At 37.7% G+C, this 15,670-nt stretch overlaps 1 protein-coding gene across 2 annotated transcripts in view; it reads right to left on the bottom strand.

Annotated features, from left to right (window-relative positions):
* FOCAD (focadhesin) overlaps nucleotides 1-15,670 on the bottom strand; it is a 312,226-nt gene that overhangs the window by 107,855 nt on the left and 188,701 nt on the right. For both annotated transcript variants that reach the window (XM_077912127.1, XM_077912128.1), the window contains exons 19-20: nucleotides 9,184-9,322; nucleotides 4,799-4,984 (exon numbers count right to left, since the gene is read on the bottom strand). In XM_077912127.1, coding sequence (XP_077768253.1) covers nucleotides 4,799-4,984; nucleotides 9,184-9,322 — 325 coding nt within the window. The remainder of the gene's footprint in view (nucleotides 1-4,798; nucleotides 4,985-9,183; nucleotides 9,323-15,670) is intronic.

Here is a 15,670-nt window from a genome sequence, read left to right as displayed (position 1 = left end):
ATAAATGGTACAATTTTTAATTTTTTTATAGTATGTAAAAACGTATCATTGATTTGTAAAAACATATTGATTTGTATGTCGACCTTTGCATGTATAATCTTGATGAATTCATTTACTAATTCTGGGGTGTGGGTGGCTCAGTCAGTTGAGTAGTTGCCTTTGGCTCAGGTCATGATCCCAGGGTCCTGGAATGGAGCCCCAGGTAGGTTTTCTACTCAGCAGGAAGCCTACTTCTCCCTCTTCCTCTACCCCTCCCCCCACTCATATGCTCTCTCTCACTTGCTCTAAATAAAATCTCTTAAAAATTTTTTCATTTACTAACCCTAATTAATTTGTAAATTATTTCAGATTTTCCATGTATTATACAATCATCTACAAATAATAACTATTTAATTGTGTAATCACTAATGACTATTTTTTAATTGTTCTTTAATAATTACTATTTTACTTCTTGCTTTCTAATCCTTAGGACTTTTATTTAGTTTTCATGGCTTATTACGCTGGCTATAGTCTTCATTACAATACTAAAAATAGTGCTTATAACAAACATCCCTATCTTTTTTCCCAATGTCAAGGAGTAAAATTTTCAATATTTCAGTATTAAGAACAAAGACAGCATTGTAGATGTTCTTTATCAGAATTTTTTAAATTCTTTGTAGATGTCCTTTATCAGAATTTTTTATTTTTTTTTTTTTATTTTTTTTTTTTTTTTATCAGAATTTTTTAAAGGTCTCTTTGGTTCATAGTTGTGGTTTTTTGTTTTTGTTTTTGTTTTTTTAAGATTTTATCTATTTATTCATGAGAGACAGAGAGAGAGATGCAGAGACATAGGCAGAGGGAGAAGCAGGCTCCATACAAGAAGCCCGATGCGGAACTCAATCCCTGGACCCTGAGATCATGCCCTGAGTAGAAGGCAGACACTCAACCTAAGCCACCCAGGCATCCCTGGTTCATAGTTTAATGAGAGTCTTTTTTGTGTCATGAATGGGAACAAAATTTTTCAAAGGCTTTTTTATGCATCTATTGAGATCATCTAAAGATTGTTCTGCCTTTTTCTATTAACACACTGAATTATACTAATTTTCAAACATTAATTGTTATGTATTATCCTCTGTATTGTTAAATTCAGTTTTCTAATATATATAGGGGTATTTTTACAACTATCTTTAATGGAAGACACTGCTATATATATTCCTTTATTGTACTCAGTATCAAGATTATGCTGATCTCACCAACAGTGTTCCTTTTTTCCTATTCTCTGTTAGAATTGATGGAAGATTATTATTATTTCTTTCTTTCTTTTTTGGAAAAATTAACCAAGGAAGTCAGCTGCACATTGAGTTTTCTTTGTGGGAAAGTTGTTACTAATTCAGTTTCTTTCATATATATCAAACTATTCAGTTAGTCTATTTCTCCTTCTGTCAGTTTTACAAAGTTTTAAATTTTGGTGAATTTCTACCTCTCATCCAAACTGTGAACTTACTGGTTAAAGGGGCAGCCCAGGTGGCTCAGCGGTTTAGTGCCGCCTGATTCAGCCCACGGTAGGATTTTGGAGATCCGGGATCAAATCCCACATCAGGCTCCTTGCATGGAGCCTGCTTCTCCCTCTGCCTGTGTCTCTGCCCCTCTGTGTGTGTGTGTGTGTGTGTGTTGTGTGTGTGTGTGTGTCTCATGAATAAATAAAATCTTAAAAAAAACATTAAAAAAAAGTTCTTTATAATATTCTTTTATGATCTCTTTGAATGCTGTAGGGTCTGAAGTGCTGCCTCCTTTGTTGTTTCTAATAGAAATAATCTACATTTCTCCATTTTATTGTCTAGATTACAATGGCCATATCAATTTTGTTAAACTTTTTAAAGAATAAATTTTTAGGGGCACCTGGGTAACTTAATCAGTTAAACATCCAACTCTTGGTTTGGCTCAGGTCATGATCTCAGGGTCCTGAGATTGAGCCTTACATCAGGCTCTGCTCTCAGTGCAGACTCTGCTTGGTACTCCCTCCCCATCTCGCTGCCCCTCCCCCTGCTCACCTGTGCCTGCACCCTCTCTTAAATAAGTAAAATCTTTTTAAAAAATCAGTTTTAAGCTGTGGTTTTCTTTATTTATATGTTCTCTCTTTTTTTATTCTTACCTTTATTATTCCTTTCTTTAAGCTTCATTTGATGCTATTCTTGAAATAGAAGCTTAAATCATGACTCTTTTCCTTTTTTGTTATTTAACATATTCATTAAAAGCACAAATTTCCTTCTGATACTTTTTCACTAAGTCCCACAAGTCATGTTATAGCTTATTTTCATTACGATTCTGTTAAAAATATTTTCTGATTTCCATTTTTATTTTTTCTTTGATCCATGGGTTATTTACAAGCATACTGTTCAATTTTGAGGATACTGGAGACATCCTAGCTATCTTTCTGTTATATATTTTTAGCTCAATCCCACCATCATCCATCATCAGAAGATAGATTCTAAATAACGTCAATGTTTTGAAATTTCTTGAGATTTATGGCCCATCATATAGGCATTTTGTTAACTTCCCCAAGTACTTAAAAAGTCTAAGAGGGGCACCTGAATAGCTGAGTGGTTGCATGTCTGCCTTTTGCTCAGTATCCTAGGGTACTGGGATTGACTCTTGCATCGGGCTCCCTCGTGGAAGCCTGCTTCTCCCTCTGCCTACATCTCTGCCTCTCTCTCTGTGTCTCTCATAAACAAATAAAATCTTAATTAAAAAAAGCATAAGAATTCTATCACTGTAAAGTACAATGCTCTATATGTGAATTAAATGAAGTTTGTTCACAGAATTACTCAGATATTTTGTAAATTCACTGATTTGTCGCTTGTTCATTAAGCTATTTAAAAAATGTTTCAGTCTCCCAATATTATTGTAGGCTTGTCCATTTTTTCATATAAATTCCAGTTGGTTAACTAACTATAATATTAATATCGGGTATATAATAAAGTGATTCAAAACCTCCATACAACACTTGGTACTCATCACAACAGATGAAGTCCTTAATCTCCATCACCTATTAAACCAAGCTCCTACCCACCTCTCTTCTGGTAGGTTTATCCATTTTTGTCTTCTAGTTTTGTGAACATTCTTCATATATTTTTTTTAATTATGTTATTTTGTCTACACTGATTAGAACTGCAATATCTTCTTAATGGAGTGACTTCTTCAACTCCATTAAATGTTCTCTTCATTTCAAAGCTTCTTGGTTTTTCATATATCCAATACTTTTTCATTGAATACTGGACAGCATACAAAGGAACCACAGAAAATCTAAATATTACTTTTTTTTTAATCAGAGAGGGGTTTCTCCTCCCTTCTGTCAGGGAGACAGAGTAAAGGACTGATCATTTAAATTGAATCAGAGATTGAACTGGGTTAGGCTTGATTACAGCTTCAGTAAATCTTAGCCTACCTCTGGTTCAACCGTGTTCCTAGGGGATGCCTCCGCCAAGGTTTTCATCTGACAGCCTAATTGGTCTCCTCACTGCAGAGAGCTTATGAGAGATTCAGATGTGTCCTCAGAGGTTTTCAGTTTAACCTCCCATCCCCTAAAGCTTCAAAATTTGACAAACATCTTGAGGGAGAAGTAGGCTATGTGTCTGAGGTCCCACAAGTCCTCAGTTTTACCACTCAAGACACTGCATGAATGCAAGACCTCTGTTGGTTTCTCTGCCTTGGGCGCCAGCCTCTTGTTAAGGTCAAGCCTGACTTTCAGCCTCCAGCTGAGGCCAGAAGAAGTGCATCCCAGTGAAAAGAGGTGTAGACATTCAGCATCAATTCACTACTTGGGTGCTTTGTTTTCAGGCCCATTTTCCTAGCTCTTCTTAGTTTCCTCCAGCCAGATGGGAGATTTCACTTCCCCTCTCAGAAGCACAGGCCAGTTCTTTAACTTTCAGTGCAAATTCAAAATTCAGTCAGATAGCTTATAGGAAAACTCTCCAGTTTCTCACCTCTATTAGAGTCTTTAGAGAACCAGAATCTCAATCTCAATCTCAGTATCTCTCTCTCTCTCTCTCTCTTGACATATATTTATAGATTAATTATAGGAATTGAATCACAAGATTACGGAGGCTAAGAAGTCCCATGATCTTGATGTTTTCAAGCTGGAGATCCAGAAAGGCTGGTGGTATAATTAAGTAATTCAGTATAGTTCAGAGAAGCTGGATGTCTAGCTAAGGAAAGCACAAATCTACCCTGCTTCTAGCTCTCTGTTCTAGTGAGGCTATCAATGAATTGGATATTACCCACCCACATTGGTGAGGGTGACCTTCTTTACTCAGTCTACGGATTCAAATGTTAACCTCTTCTGGAAACACACTCACAGACATCCAGAAATAATGTTTCACCAGCTATCTGAGTATCACTTAGCCCAGTCAAGTTGACATAGAAAATTAGCAGCACATCACTGTAGACCCACGAAACACTAAAAACCCCACTGGTTTCTCTATATTTCAACAGACTTCTTCCTGGGCCAAGCCCCAATCCTAGCCGACAATCAAAATCAGTGACTATCTCTCATGAGGCAGTGGAGGGCACAGTTCTAAAATGTTCTTTCTCCCCATTCTATAATTTTAGTCTACCTATCTTTGCTTCCACAGTTCTCTGATGCCTTTAAAATTTGGGGGGTTTTTTTGTTTTTTTTTTGTTTTTTTTTTGTAATTTATCTGGTTGTGTCAAAATGTTAGCAGCAGCAGCACTCTGCCATGACCTATCATATCCTTCTTAGGAGTGGAAGTTCAATCCTTACATTAAAAACCTATACCTTGATGCTATGTAATAGACTTACCAGCAAGGCCAGGTTTCAAACCTGGTTGTTTATTGGTTTCATACATTTTCAATATAAAATTGGGGATTCCTGCTACAGTCTTTCCTTGGTCTGAGCGGACACCTCCTTTTAATGCAGAGTGATAGATTCCACGGGGCATATTCACCATTTCTTGCTTCACGAGAGATGTAAAAAATTCTTCCAAAGCTTAAAGAGATAAAAGGAGATCGGAGGTAGAATAAATATAGTAAGTTAGGAGAGAATCATTCATTGTTAACTCATACATATGTGTATGGGTATATATATATACTTTTATATATATGAATACTTATATACACACATATACATACACAGAGATAGAGTTATATTTCAAACCTAACTTCACAAAGTAAAAAGAGAATTCTTGATCCCCTCAACCCTTTCTTGCTCTTCCCAAATTAGAACATGGCACTCAGTTACTCAAGCTTAAAAACTTAGACGTTCTTAATTCCTGTCTCATACTTCTTGTATGTAATCCATTAGCAAGTCCTTCTAGATGTACCTTCAAAAATATATCCCAGATCTATCCATTTCTCTCCATTTTCACTGCTACTTAGCCAGTCATTATGTTCTCTCTGCCTCAGCTGGATAAATTTAAAAACTAGCTCTTGCTGTCTTCGCCTGATGACCACCCCTACAAACCATCCTCGGCCCAGAAGACAGAATTTTATGTCATTGTCTTCCCTAACATCTTCCAGTGACTTTTCACCACACATGGAATGACATTAACACTTCTGACAATGATCAAGGCTTTATGTATGATCTAGTCCCTGACTCTCCTTTGACCTCATCTCTGTCATCCACCCTCCTTGCTAGCTATGTTAGGGGCACACTCTCATGGCCTTTGTTTCTATTCTGCAAGAACACCAAGCTCATGTCTAAATCAGGGCCACTGTACATGCTATTGCATCCACAAGTGGCACACATTTGATTTCTCCAATTTCCAAGTGATCAGCTCCTTCTTGTCATTTACATATTTTCAGAGAGGCCCTTTATGACTAGCCATCATTCTGTAGCAATATTAGTACCAAAATATTAGTTCAGTATTTTTCTGTATTCCTTCTAATTAAACCCAAATCTTTACTGTTTGACATTTCTACTTATTAGCAACAGAAATATGGGATCAGAAGACGATAGGATACCCAAACAAAATACCTGATAAGAATATAAGGTTTATATTCAAGTGTTATTTTCCTAAGGACCACTAGAGGTTGCCAATGCAGAAACAAAAACAACAAAAACACTAAAGCTAAACAAATCCTATGGAAAACAAAAAAGAAAACCACTGCATGTGCCTCACATAGGAACAAAAAAGAAAGGTCCACTTAACTAAACTGTAATTTAGGGTTTTTTAAGATTTTATTTATTTATTCATGAGAGACAGAGAGAGAGGCAGAGACATAGGCAGAGGGAGAAGCAGGCTCCCCTCAGGGAGCCTAATGTGGGACTCAATTCCAGTACCCCAGGATCATGACCTGAGCCAAAGGCAGACATTCAACCACTAAGCCACCCAAGTGCTCCGAGATTTTCAGGCTTAATAGATCTAAAAGTCTGCTTCAAATGACCATGATTAAATTAAAGGCAGCAAGTGGTCACTGGAACGTCTATTACATACCCAGTTCTGTCTTTCTTATATAGAACCTTCCCAGATGTGACCATGCTTCCCCATTAGAAGCCCAGAGAACACCTGTGTGGTATGTTTTCCTTTTACCCTGCCAGACCCACCCTCTACTCTCTCAACCCTGCTCTGCACTCCGGAAGAATAATCTTTAATGACTCCATCAACAGGCTCCCTTGTCTTTTGGCTTCCTGTTGGCTTTATCCAATGGGAGACACTTGGAGGAGATCAGAGGGTGGAAACAGACTGAGGTGGGGGCATGAATTCCCCAGACCCCCTCCTGCAGGATTGCTATGAGTTGCCTGCATCCCTCTTCTGCAGGCCCTGGCTCCCCATAGGCAGCATTAACTATGACATGGATGCTCTCCCTAATTCTCCAAATTACTCCCTCCCCATCCTTACCTCTTCAGGATGAGGGACATTAGCCACCCTGGGATGATGCACCAACACTTGTGAATTTCCTTCAATCCCAACCACACAACTGTAAATAGCCCCTGTATTAAACTCTCAAGGGTGCCATCTGAATGAGCCTTTTCTGTTAAGACCCTGATCAATACACATCATCTAAATGAAAGAAATGAGTAACATCCGATTGGGTGCAATATGCATGCACATGTGTGACCGCTTCACACTGAGTGAAAGCACAAACTTTTCAGAATGTAGCTAAGAATCATGTTTGTGAGGAGAGAAGAGCTATGGAGACAAAAGATAATCTCAGGCTTTCTCAGAAGAAATTCTGTTTTGGCAAAAGCTCACATATGTCAGGAGGTAAGGACACATCTGCACATACACTAACTCAAGAATGGAAATTTGTCTACTTGTTAGAGAACTAAAGATTGCCAAATTAACTTCAGCCCCAAAAATAGTTTAAATGAGGGTAAGATACCACGAGTATAAGAGATACATAGGGCACTGTCTTTCTCCAGCTACTAAGCCAGCAACTAGGAATTTTGAGCCTTGGGCTGTCCCCCAGATGACCAGGTGAGAATTTAAAACATGTGGAAAATTTGTAGAATAGAGGGTTAGTCATAAATTTTTAAAACAACCCCAATGTCCTTTAACAGGTGAGTGAACAAACCGTGGTACATCCTACAATGGAATATGATTCAGCAATTTTTAAAAATTGAGAAAGGCAAGTATTTGGATACATATCAAAGAACTTATACTGAGTAAAAAAAAAAAAAAGTGTACATATTGTATGGGGAAAAGAAAAAACAACCAACAACTGGTGAAATCCTAAAAGGTCCATAGTTTAGTTAATTGCTTCATACCAATGTGAATTTCCTGGTTTTGATAATGAACTAAGGTAGTGAGATGTTATGCAACTGGGTAAAATTACATGGGGACTCTCTAAAGTGGATTCACGACTTCTTATAAGTCTAAAATTATTTCCAAATAAAAAATAAATAAATACCAATAAGCTCTCTATTTAAAATAATGCAAATTAGGGATGCCTGGTGGCTCAGTGGATGAGCATCTGCCTTTGGCTCAGGTCCTTACCCCGGGATCCTGAGATCAAAGCTACCCACACTAGCAATCAAGCTCCCTCGAGGAGCCTGCTTCTCCTTCTGCCTATGTCTCTGCCTCTCTCTCTTTGTGTCTCTCATGAATAAATAAATAAAATATTTAAAGTATAAAAATAAAAACAATTAAAAGCCCAAAATAACTTTTATCTCTAAAGCAATTTTGGGATACAGGAGGAACTTTGGGGAACTGAAGGCTTCTTTCCTTTCCTGGAACCAATGAATAAAAATGCAAAGGAGTCCTAGACTCTGAAGAACTTTGAGGGAGGCTCTTCAGATGGAAAAGGGGGATGAACAGAAGAGAGGAACAGAAACAAGATTTTAAGGCTTATTCTGATGTGAAGAGAAAAGAAAAAGTGAACTCCTGGTCTCAGTTGTACCATTTCAGTTTTCTCTAATGAAAGGTGGCAGGTATTTGGGACAAGAGCTTTGCCTAGACATAGTATATATTTGCCAGAATGCCTCTATGTGGGGTGCAAATAAAGGAAAAAATGTCCCTTATTATAGGATATTGAGATTATGATTGACCAGATGGCATTTCTTGCATGTATTGAACTTAATTTTCAGAAATTGACTTTTTATGTCCATGTATATTTAAGGTAGAATTGGGACAGAATGAGGTAATAGATGCATGCTTGGCAAATTGTTGGCTAATACTGAGTTAGAATAATTAGATATAATTAGAATAATTTTTTGAATGTCAAGGTCCTGTAAGCTTTTTATCAAAATGGAATGATCATACAATTTAATCCATTTTTTAAACCATTAATTTATAGCTCTCAAATATTGATGCCATCATTGGAATAATTCTAAAGAAAGAATAAATTCAGAATGAAAGTATCCAATAAATCTCTGAAGATTCTAACAATCTTTTCATTTAGCTTATAGAATAAAGAACCATTACTTGAGCCAGTGACTTAAAGTCCCACTGCAAATCTGTCTTGTAGAATACAGCGCTTGAAATGAATTTTAATTTCTCACTGAAAATGGTTGTTTAAACTATTTTCTGGTTCAATTTTGTTCAACTCTAATGCTTTTCAGTGTGTTTTGAATACCATTACTACCTCAAACAGTCCCTCTAAAACAGATGGATACCTATTGCCTTTCAAACAGAAATTAAGCTATAATTAAAGCAAGCTATTATAGGTACATATCACAAAAGAACACAATCAGACAGGTAAAATCACTGAAAAATGCTAGCTCCCCTGCCACTAAATAGGAGTCACCTGGTAAAACCAAAGGAGCAGTAAGTGACAACAGTCTAAGATAGCAAGAGCCAGGAATGGAAAGATCCAGATCCTTTTCATCGCTCTCATCATCTTTGTCTTCATCTAGCTCATCAGGAGTCGGGATTTCTGGTCTTATCTGAAATGACAGAGAAGGCAATACTAAACTGTTATGTAAAATCTTTTCTTTGTCCTTTTTATGCCAAGATTTAAAAACTGAGTTAGACTCATTACACTGTAATGTCAAAAGAACATTAAGAATTAATTTTAAAATATCTGTTCATCTTCAGATTAACTAAATGGTAAACTCTATCTTATTAGATACAATTCCAGATCCATGTAAAGAACTAATGGTAATATACTAAGAAAATTACCATAAGCCAGCATAAGCAATGATTATTATAGAACACTAATAAAATTTTACACCATTTGACAATAAAATGCAAACACTGACACATTCAATATATTGAGCTTCTATGGTTTGTGATTAAATATTTGCCTTGTCGGAATACATTTTTTTCCCTTTAACTTGTGATTCCAGCCATGTCTCTATGGCAAAGCTTAAAATCTTTCAGTAGAAAATAAAATAGAGATCAGGAAAGGACAGAATGCTTTAGTTGACTTTTCTTTAGACTCGGCAGTTTGTTGCTATAGATTATATAAACACTAAAATCTGTAATTGGTAGCTATACTTTATTGTGTTTAATTTGCAATTTGACGATTCTGTGGTTGCTCTGTGATTAGTTAGGTTTGTTGGAACCAAAAATTTAAAAATGTAAGAAGATCACCACTATTGTAGTTTCTACAAGATATAACTATCAAGCAATTAATTAAATTTTTAATACTTTCAATGACACACCATCATAATGCCCACATGGAGATAATTAAGCATTAGGGGAGGAAATCAAAATATATAAAAGTGGTTGCTATAACCATAAAGTGCCAGAACCCAGTCATTACCATTAGCCTGTCTCCCGGAGTTATTTTTAGAAATAATTAACAATTCCTGCACACTGCCTTCTTCATAGGTCCCCAAAGCACTGTTCCATTTAGGAACTGCACTGAGTCAGGATTCTTGCAGGGGGATAAAAGAAAACAGAGAGGAAATGCTTCTCTTAAGTATAATAACCTCAACTCCAATGAAAGCTTTCAACCATAACTAGTGTTCTCTTCACTAGTGAATGCATAAAAGCAACATGACTACCCGAGCACTTTCTGAGACACGATTTAATTCTTTTTTTTTTTTTTTTTAATTTATTTATGATAGTCACACAGAGAGAGAGAGAGGGAGAGAGAGGGAGAAGCAGGCTCCATGCACCAGGAGCCCGACGTGGGACTCGATCCTGGGTCTCCAGGATCGCACCCTGGGCTAAAGGCAGGCGCCAAACCACTGTGCCACTCAGGGATCCCCCGATTTAATTCTGATTCAGTATTGAATACCTAATTCTCAGAGGACTGAGCCAGCCATAATTACAGAGATAACAATAATGTATGCTCCACCCAGAGCACGACAGCATTTGTTGACATCGATGTTACTGGAGAAACTCTAGCACAATTTCAACCCTTTCTGCTCTCATAGCAGGGTTTTCCAAGTATCTCTAGTCTGGGTACATTGAAATTGCCAGGATTAGTATCACCAGGAGTTATTTTAAAGATTATACCCAATCCTAGTTGCCTAAAAAAAACACAAGAAAGAAGTTGGCTCTGGGTCTGTTTGCCTTGTTTTCTTTTTACACATCATGGGACAAATTGAAAAGAATATTTAAACAGCATACAGGGGGAAACAGACAATAATGCTCACAGCAGAGACTACAGAGGTAATACCAGTTACCACACCAGTGTATCAAAGCTCTGGGAAGCTCTCACATACACAGATAGGCACAAGTGGCATGAGATTCAGAGAAGTGGAAGACAGAGGTGAACACTTAAGTTGATAAGAAAATTCATGGGACCCCTGGGGGGCTCACTGGTAGAGCAGCTGCCTTTGGCTCAAGCGGCGTCCTGGGATCCTGGGATCGAGCCCCACATTGGGTTCCCGCGGGGAGCCTACTTCTCTCTCTACCTATGTCTCTGCCTCTCTCTGTGTGTCTCTCATAAATAAATAAATAAAATCTTTAAAAAATATATTTAAGAAGAAAATTCAGAGGGATGGTGAGGATAACAATGAATCAGAACCCTCCAATCTGCTGGTGGAAATATAAAATGGTGCAGCCCCCTTGGAAAAGTTGGAGTTTCTCAATAAGTTAAACGGAGTTATTTACCATTACCACATGGCCCAGCAATTCTCTTCCTAGGTACAAACCCAAAAGAACTGAAAATAGGCGATCACACAAAAACTTGCATATGAATGTGAATGTATTATTCCTCATAGCCAAAAAACAGAACCAATTCAGATGTCCACAGACTGATAAATACATAAACTACATGTGGCCTATCTATACAATGGAATATGATTCAGTCATACAAAGGTGTGGAGTATAGATACACTCCAGAGATGAATGTACCTTGAAACCATTAAGCTAAGTGACGGAAGCCAGTCAGAAAAGATCATATACTATGTGATTTCATTAAAGGAAAGCTTCAGGCTATAGGCAAATTTAGGGATAGAAAGTAGATTATTTATAGGACATACATGAGGTTGCTTGAGGGCTGCGAGAGGGGAAAGGGGGAATGGGGATTGACTACTAACAAAATGCTCTAAAATTAGATTGTGGATGCTCTGTGATTAGTTGCACAGTTCTTTGAATATACTAAAATCACTGAATTCTACAGTTTAAATGGGTGAATTATACAGAATGAGAATTATAGCTCAATAAAGCTGCTGAATAAGAAGGGGAAGAAGGGAAGGAGGAAGGGAGGAAGAAAGGTTGTTGAGGCACCTGGGTGGCTCAGTCAGTTGAGCGTCTGCCTTCGGCTCAGGTCATGATCCTGGGGTCCTGGGATCAAGCCTGAGCAGGGAGCCTACTTTTCCTTTTGCTACTCCCCCTGCTTCTGCTCTAAGTCAAATAAATAAATAAAATCTTTTAAAAAGAACAAGAAGGGGATGCCTGGGTGGCTCAGTGGTTGAGCGTCTGCCTTTGGCTCAGGGCGTGATCCCGGAGTCCCGGGACTGAGTCCCACATCAGGCTTCCTGGATGGAGCCTGCTTCTCCCTCTGCCTGTGTCTCTGCCTCTCTCTCTCTCTGTGTGTCTCTCGTGAATAAATAAATAAAATATTTAAAAATAAATAAATACAATAAATAAATAAAAAAAGAAAAGGAGGGGATCCCTGGGTGGCACAGCAGTTTAGCGCCTGCCTTGGGCCCAGGGCGTGATCCTGGAGACCCAGGATTGAATCCCATGTCGGGCTCCCGGTGCATGGAGCCTGCTTCTCCCTCTGCCTGTGTCTCTGCCTCTCTCTCTCTCTCTCTCTCTCTCTCTGTGACTAAAGAAAGAAAGAAAGAAAGAAAGAAAGAAAGAAAGAAAGAAAGAAAAGGAGGAAGAGGAAGTAGAGGAAAGGGCAGGGGGGCAGCAGAATCGGAAGGGGAAGCCAAGCCGGAAGCTGTCACCATCTTCAGAGGGATCTTAACTGGTGGATGAACCATGGCAAAAGACCAAATTCTTCCAATTTCAGAATTATTTAATGTAAAAGGGATGTGATTATTTTTGCACATATTTTAGCCCATCCAGTCTTTCTGTTCAGTCAACCTCAATTACTTAAAATGAGTCATAGCGCCCAAGCCATCAATATTTCTTAGAAATGCTAAAGAAAGACCTACTAGGTTGGAGATAAAAAAATAACGATCTGCTCATCTATCTTATGTTGTCTAATTTTACATTCACATAACTGGATGCCTATATTAATTTATCTGCCATGTGGTAAAGAGCATATGTCTGCATCTTACATATGCATATATTTTAACAAAGAAACTACAGATGTACTGTAATTTAAGAATAGCTGATATAGTCTGCATACTTTTAAGGGTATGATTGGTTTCTTCAAAAGCAAGTCCATTCTCCTGACCATATTAGCTCTTATTGCTGGACTTGGTTTCATTACATTTCCTTCCTCCTCTGCGCACCTGTTAAGTGTTGCAGCTTTCTTATGCTAGCCCAGGCTTTTCTCTTGCTTTGTGTGTAACAACTGAATAAGACGGATGTGCACACAACTAAGAATAATCAAGAGAAGTCATATAAAAGAATACCTGTAAAATTATAACATTTTGTTATTTGCATTAGCTACGAAAACATCCAGGAAAACCGCATATATGTTTAAAACACACACAAAACTACACCCTTCCAATTATAGCTAAGCTTTGTTGAAAAAACTTAAGTGGAGAGCCAAATATAAAATGATAAATTACTTTTAGAATCTGCTTCGAATTGAATATTGGGAACTTCATCCTATAAAATGCCTCCACTATGGGTTCGGAGCCAGATAACCCTTCAACCATCTTTCCTTATGTATAACCTACGAAAATCCAGGAGTTTGTGCATAAACACAGGATTTTATTTAGAACACATCAAGTATCCGCATAAATTTCTTTAAAAAGAGAAACGGCTTCTGATGAATGCAGTGACATTCACTTAAATCAAAGCCAAACAGGCTATACCATATTAATACCAACACAGGATGCATAATGAGGTCTCTTATATTACTCACTTCTAAAATTAACTCCAGAAATCAATAACACAATCTATTTTAAGATCTCTAAAATAAAAAGTTTAATTTTTAAACAACTAAATATTTTTTTAATGAACTCAAGTCAGAGATGAGAGTCAATCTTCTACCTAAATGTTTATCCATTACTGCTTGTTTTACCAGAATAACAATTCTCTGTATTTTGTTTGTTTTGTTTTATTGGGTTGGGGAGACACTAAAGAAGGCAGAGGAAAAGAATAAATAGCTAAACAGAACAAAAACAAAAACAAAAACAAAAAACCCCACACAAACTAAAAGAGAAAAATCATTTGTGTCCCTTTCTTAATATTAGAATCAAAAAGACCTCAAAAAAGCCCCCTGAAACTTTTTGACCAACTTTAAATTTGCATGTTTCAAATGATTAACACTTTTACCAGCCAACAAAACATATGGATTCATTCAACATTCCCAGATTATAAAATGGCTTAGGGCTTCACGTATGTCCAATAAATAATTGCTAAATCAATGCAAGTGTGAAGGGTCTATCATTACATAGAACTTCCTAGTAACAATCCAGTGACAAGAAATATGAGTTAATGAACTTGATATTCAAATCCCTAACTCAGGGCAGCCCTGGTGGCACCATGGTTTAGTGTCGCCTGCAGTCCGGGGTGTGATACTGGAGACCCGGGATCGAGTCCCACATCAGGCTCCCTGAGTGGAGCCTGCTTCTCCCTCTGCCTGTATTTCTGCCTTTCTCTGTGCATGTGTGTCTCTCATGAATAAATAAATAAAATCTTAAAAAAAAAATCCCTAACTCATATATCTTATTTCAACTCTACTAATCATTAACATTTTCCATCCTATCTTAGATGTAATGTTTCATAACCCTAACTGATGTCTGCCACTCCCTTAACACCTTTTGTTCTATCAACCTGTGAGCTTTCAACAAGTTTCACAGTTTAAATTGATGCATGAGTCAAGAAGAACTCTATCTTTAGTAAATTTTTTTTTTTTAAGATCTTATTTATTTATTCATGAGAGACACAGAGAGAGAGGCAGAGACACAGTCAGAAGGAGAGGCAAGCTTCTTGCAGGGAGCCCAACCTGGGACTCGATCCTGAGACTCTGAGATCACACCTTGGGCTGAAGGCAGACACTCAACTGCTGAGCCACCCAGGCATCCCTATCTTTAGTGAATTTAAAGAAAAGTAGTACTTACAAAAATAGCTGAATTATCCACAAAAGTAGCAATGTTGATATGGATACATTGTATCTTTCTGTATTCTGTATTCTGTATTTCTTTCTACTTGAAATTCACAGCACTCTCATTTAAAAAATTATTTCACAAGTTTCCACAAACTGAGAAAATGTGGATGTACTTTCACTGGAAAGGTTACAGAGGTAATCCTCAATTTTGTGAGTAAGCCCTTGGTGCAGAATGAGTAATCTCTGACAACAAGAAACAATCGTAGTTTTTTTTTTTTTTCACAGTTTTTTTTTTTAAGATTTTATTTATTTGTGAGAGACACAGAGAGTGAGAGAGGCAGAGAGCCAGGCAGAGGGAGAAGCAGGCTCCATGCAGGGAGCCTGACATGGGACTTGATCCCGGGTCTCCAGGCGCTGAAGGTGCTGCTAAACCGCTGAGCCATCCGGGCTGTCCACAATCATAGTTTTTACACTGCAGAAGGCCCTACCTGGCAGGGATTTTCAAATCATTGAAAATACGTTTTTATAGAAAATGAGCCTCAGTTTCACCTCACTACTATCATGTGCAAAACAGAGGTGGGGAGCTGACTCAGTTGTATCCTTAGCCTGTGGGGGCTTGTTAGGATTTGAACACACTAACCATTTCTTAGACATTCAG

This window comes from Canis aureus, chromosome 10, assembly GCF_053574225.1.
Source record: "Canis aureus isolate CA01 chromosome 10, VMU_Caureus_v.1.0, whole genome shotgun sequence".
Lineage (NCBI taxonomy): Eukaryota > Metazoa > Chordata > Mammalia > Carnivora > Canidae > Canis > Canis aureus.
Note: the sequence above shows the minus strand (reverse complement) of the source record. Positions and strands in the feature narration are given on the sequence as shown.